Consider the following 21,183-nt stretch of genomic DNA (forward strand, 5'->3'; position numbering starts at 1 on the left):
GTACTAGGATGGAAGCCTGAACTTAAACCCTGTGATGACCCTATTAGTTTCACGAAACTGCGCCAGAACTTTGAAGTAAACTGAACGCCTCTATCTGATATAATACGTCGAGGCACACCATGTAACCGGTAGACATGCCATATGAACAATTTTGACAACTTCCGAGCGGACGGCAACCCATGACATGGGATGAAATGGGCTTGCTTGGAGAAAAGATCAATTACAGTCCATATCACAGTGTTACCATTACTCTCTGGGAGGTCCACAATGAAATCCATGGCAATCTCCTCCCAAGGCCTGTTTGGTTCTGCCACGGATTGCAAAAGGCCGAGGGGTTTCCCCGGTCGGGGTTTAGCCATTGCACAGACCTTACAGCTTGTCACATATTGCTCTATCTCCTTTCTCATGCGTGGCCACCAGAACTGGCGTCTTACCAGGTGTAATGTTTTTAGAAAGCCAAAATGGCCCGCTAACTTGGTATCATGACACCTACGTAGCACGGAATGGCGTAAGGATTCCGGGACATACAATTTAGTTCCTATCCATGCAAGTCCGTCCCGGTAGGTTACTTCAGTTACATGTTCTTTATACCAGGCATCCTCGCCTAATGCCCGCCGTAAGTCGCTCTCCCATGAAGAGAACTCAGTGTGTGAGGTTCGAGCCACCTGTTGCGTCCCGGGTATCATAGCCTGTACTACCTCCTCCCTCTTGCTATTAAATTGTGGTAGTCGTGATAGGGCATCTGCTAGAAAATTCTTCCCTCCTGGAACATATTTTAAGTCCAAATTGAATCTTTGAAAATATTGTGCCCAACGAATCTGTTTAGGCGATAGCCGTCTGGGATTCTGAAGTGCTTCCAAGTTCTTGTGGTCTGTCCATACTTCGAATTTAGTGCCACATCCCTCTAATAGGTGCCGCCAGGTAAGTAGTGCCCACCGCACCGCAAATGCTTCCTTTTCCCAAATGGCCCAACGCCATTCTGTGACAGTCAGCTTGCGAGACGTATATGCGCACGGTTGTAAATCCCCCCCTGCGTTCTTTTGCAACAACACAGCACCGACAGCGACATCGCTCGCATCGGCCTGTACGATGAACGGGGTGCCACAGTATTGGTGCTTGTGAAAACAGGCCCTTCAACTGTTCGAATGCTCGTTGACAGTCTGGTGTCCACAGTAGCACTTGTCCTGGCCTCGCCTTCACACCTGAACCTTTTGTGCGAAGCAAGTCCGTCAAAGGGAGGGCTATCTGGGCAAAAGTTGGAATGAACTGTCTATAAAAATGTGCGAAGCCAAGGAAGCTTTGTAACTGTTTACGTGTTGTAGGAGCCTGCCACTCCAGCACCGTGCTTACCTTCTTCGGATCCATTTCCACACCATCCCCTGAAATGCGGTATCCCAAATAGTCCAACTTCGTACAGTGAAACTCGCATTTGGACAATTTAACAAAGAGTTTTGCTTGCAATAGTTTCCTTAACACCTGTCGCACCAGTTCTGTATGTTCTTCCATTGTTTTGGTGTAGATTAGAATATCGTCCAGATAAACCAGCACACCTCGATATAGATGTTCATGCAATACCTCATTTATTACTTGCATGAAAACGGCCGGAGCACCCTGTAGGCCAAACGGCATTACCCGGAACTTATAGCTGCCTAAGGGGCAGTTGAACGTGGTTTTCCACTCATCGCCTGGCTTTATACGCACCCTATAATAAGCTTCCCGTAAATCCAATTTAGTGAATATCCTTCCGGTTGATAATGTGGCCAGAAGGTCTTTCATTAAAGGAAGGGGGTATAGATGTTCAACACACACAGCATTTAAGCCCCTGAAGTGCACACATAATCTTAGCCCTCCATCCTTTTCTCGGAACAAAACAGGACCATGCGTGATCTGCTGGGCTGGATGAAACCCCTAGCCAGGTTCTTGTCAATATAACATCTAAGCTCTTCCAGTTCTGGTTTGGTCATGGCATACATGCGTGGTTTTGGTAACCGGACACCTGGCAGCAATTCTATAGCACAATCGGTCGTCCTATGAGGGGGCAGTACCTCGCATACCTCTTCGTTAAAAACAGCCGCTAAGTCTTTATACACATCAGGGTAACTCGTCTGCGGCGAGGCGGCCAAACGTTCCCCCTTAGCCCGCCCCCGGTGCTCCGGTTCTGGCTCCGGACCTACACTCAACCGCAGCCTCCGAAAACCTCCTTCCCACCAGATATTGGGCCTCCATTTGTCCAACCACACCAACCCCAATATGATGGGTTCGACCATGTTCTCAACAACTATGAAGCGAATCCTTTCCCAATGTTCTCCCACTTCCAACCGTACCACTTCAGTCACCCTCGTTGCGGGCTTTCCACCTAAAAGTGAGCCATCCATCTGTTCGAAACGAATAGGGGCCTGTAGTCTCGCTGTCTGCAACCCTAACTCCACAGCAACAGCCTCCCGGATGAGACACCGGGTACACCCTGAATCTATTAGGGCATCCTGCTGGAGTGCTTTTGCTGTCTTAAGGTGTCTCAGGGTAACCGGGATAAGAAAAGGGTGCACCGGGTCACTTACCATCGGGTTGGCCGGTGCCTCATCCTCGCTGCTGTCCGATACCACCGGAGCATTTCCGTGTCCAAGAGGAGTATCCACCTCTGCCTGTGTCCCTCGAGTACCCCTTGATGCAGTAGATGTGGCTGTTCTGGACCACTCGGATGACGAACGGGCTCGCTCACAACCTCTCCCAGTTGACGATGGACCTCGTGCAGTGGCAGCCGAAAGAGGAGGCATGGGGCAGTCGGCTGCTCGGTGGCCCAGTTGATTACATCGGAAACATCAGATCGAACCCCTCCCCATAGGAACGAGGCGGGGAGGAGGCCAACCCCTGAAGGATCGGTGGTTTCTCAATATTCCGCCGAGGAGGGAAAGGAATACTAGGTACTCCCCGGGTACGGAACTCCCGCAACCCCACATCTAGGTCCACTGCTGCACTGAACCATTCCGATAATCTAGGCGGTAGCCCTCGGTAAACACACGCCTGACGTAGTTCTCTGTCCAACCCCAGCCGGAATTGATGCACTAACAGACGTTTAGGCCACGTGCGTAGGCGACCAGCCACGGTACGGAATTCTTTGACGTACTGTCTAGCAGGGCGACCCCCCTGTTTTAGGGCTACCAGTTCACTTTCTAGTAACTGTGTTCTTGACTGAACTTCAAATCGGCAATGCAATGCCTCCAGAAACAGACCCACATTTGCTAACTCCTTTGCATGGTCGCTATGTAAGTCAGCTACCCAGTCCGCTGCTTCCCCCGTTAGGACAGTAGTGATAGCGACCACCATTGCCCACTGCGATGGGTACAACCGACCATATAGGTCCATATAACTGAGTATCTGACTCAGGAACAGAGATACCCTGTCCGCACTCCCATCAAAGGTAGCCTGTATGGGGGGAGGACCCCACACCTGTTGTTGGTATTGGCCAACACCAGGCACCCATACCGGGACCGGGCCCACCGGCCGCGGGTTCTGAGGGACTCCACCCCCCCCCTTTGTTGATTGGTATGGACATGTGCACCCATCTGGCTTGGCTGCTGGGACCCACGCTGCCTCGAGGCAACCTGGCCCTGGCCCGACCCACGAGGAACCTCCCCCCCCTGAGGAAGGTATAGGGCCAGAGGTTGGGGAGGGGTCTCTCCTCCCGTCCCTAGCTAACCCCTTGTCAATCTGGAGCTTCGGGCTCGCCAAATGGAAGCGAGTCCCCGTGCTACTTCGAGTGTCCCCTTGACCTTGCCAAGTATCCTGGCTTGGCACCCACAGCTGCCAAGAAGGAGCATCCCGGAAACTAGCTTCTCCAAACTTTTCTCGCAGTATATCCAGGGTGGAGGCTCCCAAACCCGTGGAGTAACTCCACTCGCATTCTTCATCATCAATCCATCTTCTCTCCTGCCACCCTTGGAAGGAGATCTCTCCCAGCTGAGGCGACAGCTGTTTTGAGCCAGCAAGAGTGGAGCTCTGCCACCACTCACTCAATTCGGGTTTCAGTCCGCTGGAAGAACCACAGTCCTTGTCATCGAGGGGAGCGCCCTCCCTCTGCTGCGATGGTCTCTCCTTGGGGCACACTGGCGGCGGCACCGCCTCCTCCGCCGCCTGGACGCCCGGTACCGCCTCTCCCACGGTATCCTCCATAGTTTCCTCGGTCGCCAGTGAACCGGCCGTCGTGCCTTCTGCCATAGCAAACACGCACCGGCAAGTCAGACCAGCGAAGGGGAAAAACGCCGACTTTCTGTCACGGCTTCAACTGCATGTCTGGTCCGGTGAGTAAGAAAAACGCCACACACAGGTCTTGGATAACGAAACGGCTTTTACTTCAAACAAGACCCAGCAGCGGCAGCAGCAAGCCTGACACTTGATGCTGGGATACACAAAGTCGGCGCTGGGAGCGGCTGCCTCCCAACGCCGTTTAAATAACTGCACCTTCAATTACCGCTGATCGCCCACCCTTCCGGGTCATCCTGGCTTCTGCCCATGCGCGACCTGGCTGTTTGAAGCGTAAAGAACGGAAGGGCGGCATAGGAATCCTCCACCTGGCCGCGGCGTGACCGTCCGCCTATCCTTATGCTAACACCCCCATCACCAGTGCGGACAGCATATTCCATCTCCCAAACCACCCCCCTTGCCGCTGATTCAGGTATCACATCATATAGAACGTCAGGATCCATGGTCGCCACTAATCTTGTAGTGTCGATGGGATCTCGACACTGCAATTATCACTAATAGGAAGAATAGCTACAATAAAAATGAATATATTACTGAGATTACTATATCTATTTTAAACAAGTCTGATAAAATTGGAAAAAAAATACTTTGAGGAACTCAATAAAATAATATTAAGATATATCTGGCAAGGGAAAAAAGCAAGAATAAGCTTAAAAATGCTGCAGGATTCAAGAAATAGAGGAGGATTTGGGCTACTGAATTGGGAATTGTATTATCAGGCTGCGGTACTTATAAGGGTGATAGAATGGATTGTATTGAGGCATACAAGACTATTGACCTTGGAGGGGCACGATTTGCAATTGGGCTGGCATGCTTTCTTGTGGTATGGGAAAAATAAAATACATGGTTACTTTCAAAGACATTATATTAGGAATGCATTATTGTTAGTGTGGGAGAAAATTAGAGAACAATATTACTTGACGATACCAGTTTGACTTTCAACAATGGAAACACTGATTCACCCAAATGTTATTAATATGGAAAATATTGTTAGGTACAAAGATATTTTGAATGAAAAGGGGGAACTCAAACCTAAACAAGAATTGAGCGATCAAGGGATTGATGTGGCATGGTACTCACAAGTGCAGATACATTCTAGATATGAGAAAGTTGTTAAACTATATGGTTTTTATAATGAACTAACAGAATTAGACAAGATATTAAAGTGCCACCAGATACCTGGATCATATTATCATATGTGGTAGACACGCTCAAAAGCAAAAAAATATTGGACAAAAATACACACGTGGCTGGAAAAAATGATAAAGCAGCATATTGATTTAAAGCCAGAAATATTCTTGTTGGGGATTTTACCAGAATATAGTAAGGGGAACACATATCTAATTATTCACATATTAACTGCAGCTAGAATTGTATTTGCACAAAATTGGAAAAGTGAAGAAATCCACACAGATGAGAATGTGATCAGGAAAATATTAGAATGTGCAGAAATGAATAGATTAACGCTTGCAATTAAGGAGAAAGAACAAACTGAATATTATATGATAAGGGACTTATTTTACCAATGGTTAGATAATAAACAAGGAAGTTAGAAACAGGGAAACAAAAGAAAAAGATTTGTGAAATAAAGATATGTTAAGAGAGAGAAGCAAATATTATGACTATTATGTTTGATATTATCATTTTCATATTATAGAATTAATGCTAATGTAATGAATATTGTTGTAAATATTTTACAAAGATATTTGTACCCAGATGACACACTGTTTAATTGAAGTTGGAATTATTATATTAAAAAATTAAAAATTCAAAAAAAAAAAGAATAGAAGTGAAACCTCCTCTCTTGGGGAAAGAGAAGGGAGGGGTGCAGTCATCAGACTGTGCAAAGTGCAACTGTGCAGTCTTCCAACTAGCACTTTCCATGCTTTTATTCAGGTGGATGCAAAATCAGCTGGCATTTATTCAATCCAGGGTCCAAACAAGCTCTCAGCATTGAAAAAGTAGGGCTGTTCCATGCAGCCTTCATAGCACCCTCTAGTGCCAATTAGCTGCATGTACCTCTCGAACAGACCAACACTAAAAGCCTTACGTGAACAAACTCAGGTCAAGTTCCCCTCAATTTCACTATATTCTCCTGTTTCATCTACTCTAGCTGCTGCACATTTTCACCATTTATAAAAAAACAATAGGTAATTTAATGACAAAGTAGGAGACAGGCAAGGGAAGAAGTCAGCTTCCAAATAGGAGCCCGATAGTTCTCTTGATATATTATTTATTTATTTATTTATTTATTTATTTATTTATTTATTTATTTATTTATTTATTTATTTATTTATTTATTTATTTTCAATTTATATACCGCCCTTCTCCCTGAGGACTCAGGGCGGTGAACAGCCAGAATTAAAAACATGAAACACAAATATTAAAACAATTAAAATCTATATAAATTTGGCCCAAAATTTAAAAAACCACAAACCAATTAAACATTTAAAAATTTTAAAAAAATTCTTCCTAAGCCAGCCCAGCTTGCTGGAAAAAGTGAGTTTTAAGGGCACGGCGGAAGGCACTGAGGTCTTGGATTCTCCTTATCTCTTGGAGAATATTACAATCAGAAGCATCAGAGAAAAAGAGTCTGTAACTTTAGCTGCCTTGGAAACCATTCAAACTTTATATTTTATTTTTTAAAGGGCTCATATATAGGAAAAGACTGTGGACTTCCTTAAGTTTATGGAGTTTAGCATCTCACTTGAAGCGTGAAGAAAATAAAAGCTATGGATTGAGGCTGGAAGCACGATTTGGACTACTCCATGGATGGGGGAACCTGAATCAGCCCACAAACCCATAAGCACCAACATTCAGCAGCAAATTGCTGAATGTTAACAATCTGATTTTTCATAGTAAAAACTTAATTAAGATGCCCTAAACTTTTAAATAAGCTAAGCACATCTAAAATTCAAGCAAGAAACAGAAAAGAAACATTAACAAAAGTAGGAACTTGAAAAATATGAGGATTAAATCATGAAAAACTCTGCTCTGCATATCATTACCAGTTCTCTACTACCCAACTGGACCAAAAAAGAAAAAGCGTTTATTTGCAAAACTTTTAGAAATGGCTATCACCTGCTAATCAGAAAATATGATGAAGAATAACCAAAAGTACAACAGTGCTATTAAAACCAGAAAACAGCATAAATGAGTGACATTTGTAAAAACTAAAAGTATGCCAATAGAATGTTGATATAGGACTAGCATATATTATTAAATATAACCATATTAATCAGCTAGTGTTCCATCTTCTAGGTTTTAGTACGCTGTGTTATTTTAATTCAGTGATATTTGTATAATAGATTCTTAATATTCTCTTACATAGGGGCTTTAGAATATTAAATGCAAATAAAAGAGAACAAAATAAAAAGAATAGAGTTATTCTATCAATATTAATTACAGTTGTTCAGATGTTAATGTTCCAAGCATTATAACTGTCTTTTCTTCAAAATTAAATAAAATCAATGTATTAAAAAAAGCACACATTAAATTACAGTAATAGTTTTGGTTTTAAGGTAAATTACTTGTTATTAAAAACCTCCATCATATTGTTGCATCCGACATCTGGCAGGACTGATGAAGGTATTAAAAAAAAGTAGTAGTATTACTTTACAGAGCTCAGCCTGGTTTTGCTTGCTTACCTGGCGGATGTTCTGCCCCACATATTCAATGACCATTTCATCGGCAGCGATTGGCTCCATTGCAAACAGGCCCCACTCGTGAATTCGACTCCGTCCAAACCGGAGTTTCTTTTTCCGGAACTGCAGGGAAATATAAGGAAGAGGGAAACCCCAGGAATGGAGTGTACATTCTTTATTCTGCTGCCTGAGAGAAACTGCCTTGTGTACACAAAAAAAAACAGCATGTAAACTGGATTTTATTATGTCTCAAAGGTGCTTTTTTTCCAAGAGGCAACTGGACTTTCTGGTTTTTCTTTGAAGACGTTTCGCTTCTCCTCCAAGAAACTTCTTCAGCTCGGTTTTCAGAGCTGAAGAAGCTTCTTGGAGGAGAAGTGAAACGTCTTCAAAGAAAAACCAGAAAGTCCAGTTGCCTCTTGAAAAAAAGCACCTTTGGGACAACCATAACCTGGACAACTGAGAATCTCCATAGGATTTTATTATGGTTTTATCGTTTTTTAAAAACACAGGATGATCAGTCCTCAAAATTCTGAAGGGAAGTTGCACAAAAAAGGAAATGCGTCTTCAATTTTGGCCAATTATAAAATACCTAAAATAAATGAAAAGGGGAAAGGGAGTTATTTAATTTACAGTACTATCACTGTTCATCTGTGTCAGGTGTTTAAATTTAAAAAATGCTTTAATATATCCTAGGCCTCAATGGAAAACATCATCAGACAATATCATTAGACCAAAGTTTACTGTCCCAATTTTTTCCATCCACAATGCTCCCAACGCTAGCTGACATCTTCTCTTCCATTTTGCTTAATAAAATCGCTTTGGTACCTTCAGCTGGTTAAGTTTCAGAAGGTCACTATCGAGGATGGCAGAGGTGCCAATGGCACTCAGCAGACGCCTTTGCTCAGATCGTCGTTCTGACAAGATGCGGTTGGTGCCCTGGGAAGGCACAACAAGCTTGTTAGTAATAATGAATGTAAAGGAAGCAGTCAGGAAGAAAAAATCTCATTATTTGAATTATGGATGTAGCCATCCTTGGCAAGATGACAATGCCTTAAGGTGGACAGTGTTTCTCTCTGACAGTGTTTCTTAATCTTGGCAACTTTAAGTGGTGTGAACTTTAACTCCCAGAATTCCCCAGAGCATCTACCAGTATATGGGGAATTCTGGGAGCTGAAGTCCACATCGGTTAAACTTGTCAAGGTTGAGAAATACTGCTCTACGGCAGCAAAAATGACTTTCTCACATATACTATTTATTGCACAAGATACAAAATAAACATACAAAGTAACTATCAATTTGCATATTATACTGCCAACAGTTAAAGCTTTTCATATAGTCTTCCATGCTGATAGTGCCTTAGGAGCTAGCTACATATAATACTTCTTAAATTTTGCAATTTGAATATTCTTTTCCATAACACAGTAAGACTTAACTCATATACATTGATAACTTATACGCCTATAAAATTACTTATAAGCCTATAAATAAATAAATAAATAAATAAATAAATAAATAAATAAATCTAAATACTTTAAAATCTATAAATAAATAAACCTAAATATAATAAAAATGAACAATAACTACTTCTAAATCATGGTATGGCTAACATATGCATGTACCATTACGTAAAATAACTTTAACAAAGGTTGTTCTTTCTAGAGTTACCAGGTTAATTGGTTGGAGCAATGATAGGACATAAAATGAGAGCACACTCAACATTTCCACTTCACATAAACTGCACTTCTGCATTGTTTTCCCATTCTTCTGCTTTCTGCTATTGGATTTTCACTTTTAAAAACAGTTCCAATCTTTATTAATAAAGGAAAATGACTAACAATTTTAAGCAATGTCTTGTGAAACCTAAGAATATTGAAGAATTGCTGAGAAACATTCCCAGGTTGCTGGTGGTGGACCTTCAGCATCTTAATCTTAAAACCTCACTTGTCAATATGATTACAAAATGTAGCAGTAGAAAATTTCACACAGATTAAGAAAAATCTGGTTAAACCACGAAGCTGAACATGATTATGAGCGTTTCTCTCACACAAGGTTTAAGAATTATTGTGGTGCAGAATTTTTCATTGTGGTTTATAGTCAGTCCTAGTCTTTATAATGTGTGAGGGTCTACTCATGCTCATTGTGTTTCGATGGTTCCATCAGTTATTCTGGAGTGTGCTGTATAGAACATGCTAAACAGATGAACACATCACAAGAACAGGGGCCAAACCTGGGTATCAGCGGTGTCCAACTGCTGCACTGTGACTGGGCACATGTCAAGGTATTTGTCCTTCTCCTTCTTACTGATGTGGTAGTAGCCCTCACTACGGGCACAACCTGTTTGATGTTCCCGCAGGTCAGATGATTTCCTCTTCCGTTTGGGATTTGCAATGTTTGTGAGTGGAGGCAGGGGAGTCAAGGAGAAGTATCATATAGCGCTGATGACGTTAGCTAGCTAGGTAGTGAAATGTCTACAAACAACCTCAGAGAGCACCAAAAACTCCACAGTTCAACCCTGAGCTACATATATTTTCATCTATTGGAAGACAAATATGAGCAGGAAGTATTGCCACAAATACTTCCTGCTCATACGACTCTCCTTTAAAGGCCTTGGACCAAGAGGAAGGGAGGAGAATGTATATCTTTATATGTAAATAATCAGAAAAAGAAAACCACCTCCCCACTGTGCATCTTACTGTTTTTAAATCTAATTAGGCAGCATTAAAATCGAATATACAAAACTGAAATCTTGCAATCTTTGATTTTTAAGACAGTTTTTTTAAAATACAGGCAAGACTCCATTTAACAACCACAATTGGGACTGACCATTTGGTTAAGTGAAGCGGTCAAAGTGAAACGGTGACTGTGCTTGTGATATTACTTCAGCTGATCCTTTGCTTTACAAACCTGTGAAGGTCTTAAATGCAAGGATTAGTCATAAAGTTACTTTTTCATCACAGTCATAATAGAAAACAGTCACTAATTTAGACGGCTGCTAAATAAGGGCAACATGTATCTTTTGCAATTTGTTTTAACTAGCTGGCCCAAAACTTTGGAATCTATCACAGTAGTAAGAAGTAATCTCAGTTTCAATATTTGCCATGAAGCACAATCCAATCACCAACTGCAATTTGGTAAAAATAAAATAAAATAGGAGACTGAATGTATGTGGAGATTCTCAGTCATTCAGGTCATAAGTTGTCTCAAGGGTGCTTTTTCAAAGGCAACTGGACTGTTGTTTTTTTTCCTTTGAGGAAGAAGTTTCACTTCTCATCCCAGAAGCTTCATCGGTTTTGGCAGGATGGTGGGGGAGATAGAAGGAGGGATTCCTTCCATTGCCCCCACCATCCTGCAAAACTGATGAAGCTTCTTGGATAAGAAACGAAACGTCTTCTTCCTCCTCAAAGAAAAAACAGCCGTTGCCTTTTGAAAATGCACCTTTGAGAGGAGACTAAATAACAGCTCTGGAGGAGAGATAGTATCATTGCACTTAAAATATAGTCTTGTACACCAAAGATTGTTGTTTTGGAAAATAAAATTCTTTATGCTATATACTTCACGTTTGATAGAATTCCATGAAGTTTGCCCAATGAAGTCTAATAATGGGATTCTGAAATTAACTCTTTTCCTACCTCCTTTAAATAAAATAGGTAATATGGTAGGGAGGATGGAAAGCCCTAGATGTATTGACACTACAGATTCCATCTTGGTTAACAGCCATTCCTTCTACTTAGAGAAGTGCAGATCTTTGAAGGAAAGGAGGGAACAGGACTAGAATGTGCAACAGAGGAATCCCAGAAGAACTCAACAAAATATAATACCCAGAAATCTCTGCTGGTGGTATGATAAAAGAGTGCTAAAGTGGGACAGAGAAGCTGTTCAGATGCTGAACTACAATTCCCAGCCTGGCCTGTGCTGAAGAACACTGAACACTGTAACACAGAGGCACCTGAAAAGCCGCAGGTTTGCTATCCTTTCAATACAAGTTCAGGAGACCCACAGCCTACCCACAAATCTAACACATATTTCAGGAAGGATATTGGTGTGCTGGACCCAATGGGTGTCATTCAGCCAGTCTGTGCTATTGTCCTCATGCAGCAAGCGCTCGTACATCAGCCTCAAGTATTTCATGTCTTCCAAATCTAGTCCTGAATTCCAGATGTCATACAAGATTGTCATCTGTTCAAATTCACTGCGTGTCTCAAAGACTGGGGGCGGTAGTGGGGGTTGGATAGGGGTGTGCTTATGTGAATGAGAGCGCAGAGATCTCCTACGAATCTCCCCTTCATCACTGCTGTCAAGGCTCTCGTCATCCTCTTCCTCCTCCTCCTCCTCACTCTCAGAAGGGAACAGACTCTCTGGGCCAAAAGGTAATGCTCCTGGATCTTTTACAGCCTCCTCCTCTAGGCCATGTGGAGGTTTCGTCTGTGGCTGCTGCTGGTCTGGGACAGCAGGTGCCTTAGGCTTTTTGAGAGGTTGGGGAGGTGGAGAAGCCAGTGCAACAAGATCGCCCACTTCAGATTCAGTTCTGACTTCACTGGCATCTGCCACGATCTCCTCAGGAGCCTCCAGAACCTCACCAATGTGCTCATTATATACGTCCATCTGCAGCAGGTCAGCAGAACCAAGCAGCATTGCCTCATCTTGTTTCTGGGAGACAGTTACTGGTGCTGCACGCACTGCCATGGCATAGTTATGCTCCATGAAGATGCTGCTGACTTCAAGGGATAACACGGGCAGCAGAAGCAGACGCTTTGGCTCCTGAGATTCATCCGAAATCTCCTCCAAATCTTCTCTACCGGCAACGGCGGGCATCTTGAGAGCCACATCTGCCAATACAGCCAGGTCAGGCTGATTGGCCAGCTCCAGTAATGAGGACGCCCCCATCTGCTCACGCATGTGCAGTCTGTCTTCCTCTGGGGGTTGTGGTACCCTCAAATGTACTGAGCTTCGGGAGCGAGAACGGTTTCGGAACCGACCAGTTGGCATATCCTCTGACCAACATTTCACAAGAGAAGCATGGTCTGCTGGCAGATTGCCGATTGTCTTTTGACTGGCTTTTGGCGGCTCCCGCCTGCGGCTGGGCGGAACCACTAGCTTTACCAGGGAGGTTGTGGGAGGCAAGGGGCAGGTAACTGGAACTGGGGCATCTGAGGTTAAGGACACTTGGGGTGGTAGCATGGGTTCCACAGGAACTAATGGAGATTGTGCTTTCTCTGTGGGGACAGGAGGAGGTGGGGGCGATGGGGCTAGGAGACCGAAAGGTGCCGATTCCAGTGGTTTGTCCAAGGTCCCTTCATCCTCACCAGGAGCTGAGAAGGACACTGTTTTCCGGCGTTTCTTGGGTGGTGGCAGAAGTGGAATGGGCGAAGGTCGTTCTTGTTGTGTTCGTTCTTCTGGGGCTGTCCAGACACCTTTCTCCTCTATTGCTGGGACTAGCAAAGTATCATTCTGAGGAGGAGGCTTCTCCTCAACAACATGGCCTGTATGAGGGAATAAATTTTATGTTAGCTATTTAAGGAGTTATTTCAGGGCTAGGTATAAAGATATAAAAAGCTTTCTTATTTTCACCAATGAAGGGACAAAAAGAAAAAAAGTCTATATCTATGGATTCTTGATTTGGTCTATTTATTTAAATGGAGATTTTAAAATTAGATTGCTAACATTTGTAGCTGAGCATTAAAGAAGCAGGACAGGAAGAGTCTTGATGTTTTTGAATTGGTGTCTGTCAACCCTCCAGGGTAAAGTAGACAGACAACACAACTAGATGAGCTAAGTCTACCTTATTGAAAGGCTACATTAAGAGAATTTTGCAAGTCTGAACATAGAAAACTTCCTGATGCCACTTTTAACTGCTTGATTTATTAGAGCGGGTCTTTTCTAAGTTTCTTCTCTGACCATTAAGCCACTGGGGGCTCCTCCCTCTCGTCTGATTGTTTCCTAGGCAACAACTCTTCCCCCCCTTTCCCCAAGGTCATTCCCACATTCCATTAGTGTTGCAGAATACCACAGGCAGTCAAGGAAACAAACAAACAGATCCTTGAACAAAGAAACCCAGAGTTCTCACTCAAGGCACAATGACCAGTTCCAAATTATCCAAGATAATCCAAATGACCAAGATTTCCCCACCCCCTTAAATATGATTTTTAGATTGCAATGACCTACTATAATCCGTTTTGACAATCAAAGCAATCATAGTTTCTCTTGGGGAAGGCTTTAATGCAAAATCATATCAATACCATGATGGGTGTGTAAAACATTCCAGCAACTCAGAGCTGTTTTGAGGTCAAACACTTCTAACATGGTTAAAATAAGGAAATAAGGGACACTGACATCCCTTAAACTCTGCTGAAGATATTACCTAGCCTGGTAACAAAATGTTTGGAAACCAACCCACAAGCTAAGAGAATAAACCTTTACCCTCATGGTTAAAGTAACTTGTTTCACAGTCAAAGCAGCTACTTTGCACACAAAAATTAGCCATTCTGAGCATGACCATATGGTGTTTCAAATAGTCCTCAATTTATGACCACAACTGAGCCCAAAATTTATGTTGCTAAACAAGACATTTGTTAAATGTCCCACCCTCTGGAACCAACTTCCTCTGGGGCTCCGGTTGGCCCCTGACCTCCGCACCTTCCGCCGCAACTTAAAGACATGGTTGTTCAGCCTGGACTGGGGGGGGTTAACATGTATTTTAACACACTTTTATTCTGATATTTTATTGTTGTGAGCCGCCCTGAGTCCTACAGAGATAGGGCGACATATAAATAAAATAAAATAAATTAATAAATAAAATAAATGAGTTTTGCCTCATTTTATGACCTTCTTGCCACAGTTGTTAAGTGAATCACTGCAGTTCTTAAATTAATAACACAGTTGTTAAGTGAATCTGGCTTCCCCATTGAGTTTGCTTGTCAGAAGGCCCAAAAAGGTGATCACATGACATTGGGACACTGCAAATATCATAAATACGAGTCAGTTGCCAAGCATCCAAATTTTGATCACATGACCATGGGGATGCTATAACGGATGTAAGTGTGAAAAACAGTCTTAAGCCACTTTTTTCAGTGCCATTGTAACTTTGTTCACTGAACAGACTGCTGTAAGTCGAGGACTACCTCTATGAAACATTCCACATTTCATTTGGAATGTTTTGCATTTCTCTTAATATCATCATAGCCTCCCACCGACCAGTACGCTCCCACAGAGAGGGACTCCTCAGGGTGCCGTTGGCCAGGCAATGTCGGCTGGCGACCCCCAGGGGGAGGGCCTTCTCTGTGGCAGCTCCCGCCCTCTGGAACGATTTGCCCCCGGAGATAAGAAGGATATCGGATCTCCGGGTCTTTCGCCGTGCCCTGAAAACTCTTCTTTTCCAGCAAGCAGGGCTGGCGTGAAAACCCGCCCCCTTTTTTAGTTTTTAATGGTTATTAATTGTTTAGTTTTAATCTGTTAATGGGTTTTAATTCGCATTGTTTTAATTCGGGCCAAAGTATATAATTCTTTTAATTAATTTTAAATTTTGTATTGTTATGTATTTTAGTTCTGGCTGTGCACCGCCCTGAGTCCACTAAGAGAAGGGCGGTATATAAATTGAATAAATAATAATCATCATCATCATCATCATCATCATCATGTCCAAGTAAAATGAGCCCTTCTCCCTATTCCTACTCATGATAATTTATTATTAATTAGTCTGATTTGTAATCTATCATTCCACGTGGCCAGCTTCTATTAAGGCCTGTCAAAAGAACCTTAGGCTGTGAGGGCTTCAGGTGCAATAGTGGTGGTGATGTGGAAGAGAGACAGGAGAACTTCTGTAGGAGTGTAAAAAAAAAGAGGCCACATGATTTGGTGACAAACTGAAGATGGAAAGACAGACGTCAAAGAGAACATTAAGGCTTTATCTTTGATCAATAAAGTAGATTATGTCATTGTCAATGGACACTGAAAGCTCATACAAAGAGGCCAGGGGAACAAAGTTAAAATGGGTTAACCTTGGACATATTAGTTCTGAGGCAGTATCAGAAAAACATTTGGAAATGTCTGGTACAGATAGATAGAAACTGAGCATTATCGGCAGAAAAGTGGCACCAAAAACCGTAATACAGAATTAAGTCATCTAGGGACAGCATACATGTGTACAAAGCCCTGAGGTTGTTTTTGAATTAGTGGCTGCAAACAGGGCAAATTACTCCTAGCTTCAAAGCACAGGAATTGTGGTAAAATGCAGCTGCTGTCCTCCCCATTTCTCAACCTTCATTCTGGAAGGACCAATAGGTTTTTCCTAGGGAAATCCAGAGCTTAGCATCTCACCTTGAAGCAGAGCTGCTTCTGACTTCTTCTTGTCCATCTCAATGTCTGTTCCTGGCCATATTCTCTCTTCCGTGAGTCCCAATGACTCAGATGGATGGATATTTGTGGCAGAATCATCTATTTCATCCATGCTCTCAACCTCCTCATCAGATGATGACGATGATGACAAGGAAGATGAGGAAGAAGAGCTGCTTTCGGAATCAGAAGTGCTGTCACTGTCCTCATCAGACTCCTCATAAGGTGAATACTTGGATGAACCATCACTATCACAATCTGTGCCAAGGATAAAGAATAAATAAAACAATTCCAAGGTTTTTCCACATGTTGCATGATGACGGGTCCAGAATTTAGCTTTCTCAGGATTCCATTATTATTACTGTTGTTGTTTCAAATGAGAACAATACATTTCAATCTGAGAAAACTGAAGAAACAGGAAGGCCAGATTTTAGACACTTACCTACTGTATTTTTCAGAGTATAAAACACACTTTTTTCCCTCCTAAAAGAGGCTGAAAATTTGGGTGTGTCTTATACTCCGAATGTAGCCCCGACCATCCGCCGGCCCCCACCCTTTGGCCTCTTCCTGGCTGCAGAGATTGCCACCGACAATGGCTTGTGTTTTTGGGCTCCGTGTGTCGCGTTTTCAGCCTCCAAACACTCCGTTTGAGAGCCCTTCAAGGCTGCAGGGATCGCCAAAGCACATCGTTGCCGATCGCCACACGAAAACGCGATGCGTTTGGAGGCTGAAAATGCAACGTGCGGTGCCCAAAATGGCTACCCAGAACAGCTGCTGCCTTCTCTTACCCCTTCTGCGCTTCGCCTGCTTAGGTCACTGGAGCTCCCTCCGACAATCAGCTGTGCTTTTGAAGCTGTTTTTTAGCCCCAATGCGGCGCTTGCAAGCGAAGCGATCTTCTGCACTTTGCCTGCTTTTCTAATTGCTGCTTCCTCCGACGATCAGCTGTGCTTTAGAACAGTGGTCACCAACTTGTGGTCCGTGGACCACAGGTGGTCCGTGAGAAAATTTTGGTGGTCCGCAGAAAAAGTATTTGCATTTTTTATATTGCACTAAATCAGGGGTCCTCAAACTACGGCCCCTGGGACAGATACGTGCAATGAACGTTTGTGTTGCTGCAGAGAGTCTCCCCCTTTGGGGTCTTTTTGTGTGCGTCAGAGGGGGACAGAAATTCCAACCTGGGGTCTGCTTCGGCCTCTTGGTGCAGGGCTTTGGGCAAAGGCTGGAGGGAAGTGCCACTGGTGGCAAAGAGCCAGAGGACCTTGTTCCAATGGGACTGCATCATGGCCTGGAACTGGCTGACCATCTCAGCCCGCTGAGCCTCCAGGCGCCTGTACCTGGCCTTGCACTCCCGCAGGTCTTCCCTCTGCTTGGAAAGCCTATGCTCCTAGTCCTCAGTGAGGTGCTTCTACTGAGCTTCCTTCTTGGTCAGATCCAATTTGAACTGAGCTGTTTTGCCAACTCTTTCTCGTGGTGGCTGCTTAGCTCCAACAACTGCTTCCTGTTGGGGCCCTAAGGAGCCCGGGCAGGGAGGCAAGGAGTGGCGGGGAGGGGTGAGTAGAGGCTGGCAAGGCGCCCCTCCACATGACGCCGAGTTGACCACGCCCACCCAGTCACATGACCACCTAGCTACGCCCACCCAGCCAGTCATTAGGCAGATCATATTAGTGGTCCATGGGATTTAAAATAACGAATTTAGTGGTCCCTGAGGTCCGAAAGGTTGGTGACCCCTGCTTTAGAAGCTGTTTTTTAGCCCCAAACCAGCCCCAACCTCAAAACCAGCAAACAAACTAATGTGCTGAAGCTGACCAGGCTAAGGACGCTAGCCAGATGAATACCTGGTAGGCAGATTCCCCCCCCCCCCATTTTCCTCCCCAAAAACTAAGGTGTGTCTTATACTCCGGTGCGTCTTATACTCCAAAAAAATACGATAATTCTTTGTCCTTCCTTTTGAACTGAAAAATACCTGCAAAGTATTTTCTTTTATACACTTATAGGGAAATAGATAAGGCCCAAACTGAATACTTTACACCGAGTTTAGTTTGGGGGTTTAATCAGTGAGTAGCACATGGATATATTTACATTAGAAACACTGCCAAATGCTGATGTTCAGCTGACCTATGACAGAGAAATGCTCTGAAAATAATATGAATGGGAAAGATAATCTTGGAGTGGTGGAGGTGATGAGTGCACATTTGGAAGAAACGAATTCATTAAAAGCTGTATTAAACACATTTCTAAGAATTTGAAATTATTTGTTTAAAGAATTTACCTGGCTAACCAATGCAGCTCTCCAGACAGCATACAATAAACAAAATAAAATCCAAAACAAAACAAGATAAACAGTTTCAATTTAAACCCAACTTTAACCTCCACAGGAATCAACAAACTGTTATGACGATTAGCATGATGTAGATAATGGCATGTCACCATGTATGTCAGCTAATGAGGTCTCATCAATTAACGTAAAAATACCTTCAGACTGTTCCCTCTTTCTGCTGCGTCCTTTGGCACCTTGTTCATCTTTGCGCCGCTCTTCCTCTTCCTCCTAGGAAGACAGTGACATAAAGTTCCTCAAGGACAAGCCCACTACCCACTCATCCCCCAAAATGCATCCATAGCAAAGTCTGGGTAGAATTCCCAATCACAGAGCAATAATAATAATAATAATAATAATAATAATAATAATAATAATAATAATAATAATAATAATAATAATAATAATAATAATAATAATAATAATAATTTTATTTCTATACCGCCCTTCTCCCGAAGGACTCAGGTTTAAAAACACAAGACACAACAATAATTAAAAATTAAAATAATTAAATAGATTTGGCTGATTTAAAACTCTAAAAATTAAAATACCCCAATTTAAAATTATTATATTGACAGCCCTGCCTGGCGGAACAACAAGGTCTTCAATGCACAGCGGAACACCCGGAGGTCGGAGATCTTGCGTATTTCCGGGGGCAGTTCATTCCACAGGGCTGGGGCTCCCACAGAGAAGGCCCTCCCCCTGGGTGTCGCCAGCCGACATAACTTGGCTGATGGCACCCTGAGGAGACCCTCTCTGTGGGAACGGACTGGTCGGTGGGAGGCTATTGGTGGCAGAAGACGGTCTCGGAGGTACCCGGGTCCTATGCCATGGAGCGCTTTAAAGGTGGTAACCAACACCTTGAATCGCACCCGGAAGACCACTGGGAGCCAGTGCAGCTCGCGCAGGAGGGGTGTCACGCGGGCACAGCGGGTTGCGCCCATAACCACCCGCACGGCCGCATTCTGGACCAGTTGGAGCCTCCGAGTGCTCTTCAAGGGGAGCCCCATGTAGAGAGCATTACAATAGTCCAGCCGGGAGGTGACAAGGGCGTGAGTGACCGTGCGCAAGGCGTCCCGGTCCAGAAAGGGCTGCAACTGGCGGATCAGGCGAACCTGATAAAAGGCCCCCCTGGCCACGGCCGTCATATGCTCTTCTAAAGACAGCCGCGCATCCAGGAGGACACCCAGATTGCGAGCCCTCTCTGTGGGGGGCAAGGATTCACCCCCAATAGTCAGCGATGGCACCTGCTGACTATAGCGGGGCGCCGGAAGCCACAGCCACTCAGTCTTGGATGGGTTGAGTCTGAGCCTGTTCCTCCCCATCCAGGCCCGTACGGCCTCCAGGCAGTGAGACATCACATCAAGGGCATCGTTGGGGTGGTCTGGGGTGGAGATGTACAGCTGAGTATCATCAGCGTACAGGTGACACTTCACCCCAAAACCACGGATGATCTCACCCAGCGGCTTCACATAAATGTTGAACAGAAGAGGCGAGAGGACCGACCCTTGTGGCACTCCCCATGCGAGATGCCTCAAGGTCGACCTCTGCCCCCCTGCCAACACAAACTGCGAGCGGCCGGAGAGGAAGGAAGAGAACCACTGCAAAACGGTGCCCCCTACTCCTAACCCCTTCAACCACTGCAGCATGATACCATGGTCGATGGTATCAAAAGCCGCTGAGAGATCTAATAGGACTAGGACAGAGGAGCAACCCCTGTCCCAGGCCCTCCAGAGATCATCCACCAACGCGACCAATGCCGTTTCTGTGATGTGCCCCTGCCTGAAGCCCGACTGGTACGGGTCTAGATAGACAGCTTCATCCAGGTGCCTGGGCAGTTGTCGTGCCACCACACTCTCAACAACCTTCGCCACAAAACGAAGGTTGGAGACCGGACGGTAGTTAACTAATTCAGCCGGGTCCAGGGAAGGCTTCTTGAGGAGGGGCCTCACCACCGCCTCTTTCAAGGCGGCGGGAAAGGCACCCTCACTCAGAGAAGCAGTTATAATCCCCTGGAGCCAGCCTCGTGTAACCTCCCGGGAGGCCAGTACCAACCAGGAGGGACACGGGTCCAATAAACATGTGGCGGCACTAATCCTACCCAGAACCCTGTCCACATCCTCGGGAGCCACAGGATCAAACTCCTCCCAGATAATATTCTCAAGACCTACCCTCGTCTCCTCCCCTGGACTCACCCAGTCGGAGTCCAAGCCTTCCCGAATCCGAGCGACTTTATCGTGCAGGAATTGCACAAAATCCTCAGCTCGACCCTGCAAGGGATCCTCCCGCACTCCCCCCCCGAAGAAGGGAGTGGGTCACCCTAAACAGGGCGGCTGGGCGGTTCTCTGCAGATGCGATAAGAGCGGAAAAATGGTTAGATTTTGCCGCTTTTATCGCCACTAGGTAGGTCTTGATATAAGACCTCACCTGTGTCCGGTCGGAATCAGAATGACTAGTCCTCCAAATGCTCTCTAGGCGTCTTTTCCGACGCTTCATCTCTCTCAGCTCCTCAGAGAACCAAGGAGCCAATTGAGATCGGCATCGGGTCAGAGGCCGCAAAGGCACGACACGATCCAAAGCTCCGGCGGCCGCACTCTCCCAGGCGGCCACCAGCTCTTCAGTCGAGTCGTGTGTCA

At 44.6% G+C, this 21,183-nt stretch overlaps 1 protein-coding gene across 1 annotated transcript in view; it reads right to left on the reverse strand.

The window, feature by feature from the left end:
- The window catches only part of SETD1A (SET domain containing 1A, histone lysine methyltransferase), a 66,228-nt gene that overhangs the window by 7,252 nt on the left and 37,793 nt on the right, over positions 1–21,183 (reverse strand). Inside the window, exons 11-16 of the mRNA XM_070944520.1 lie at positions 18,706–18,778; positions 16,218–16,490; positions 11,942–13,384; positions 10,132–10,301; positions 8,730–8,840; positions 7,908–8,027 (exon numbers count right to left, since the gene is read on the reverse strand). Of these exons, the coding sequence (XP_070800621.1) occupies positions 7,908–8,027; positions 8,730–8,840; positions 10,132–10,301; positions 11,942–13,384; positions 16,218–16,490; positions 18,706–18,778 (2,190 nt within the window). The remainder of the gene's footprint in view (positions 1–7,907; positions 8,028–8,729; positions 8,841–10,131; positions 10,302–11,941; positions 13,385–16,217; positions 16,491–18,705; positions 18,779–21,183) is intronic.

The sequence above is a fragment of the Pituophis catenifer genome, unplaced genomic scaffold, assembly GCF_029215685.1.
Source record: "Pituophis catenifer annectens isolate HBS135680 unplaced genomic scaffold, rPitCat1.0.hap2 SCAF_5, whole genome shotgun sequence".
In the NCBI taxonomy this organism is placed as follows: domain Eukaryota; kingdom Metazoa; phylum Chordata; class Lepidosauria; order Squamata; family Colubridae; genus Pituophis; species Pituophis catenifer.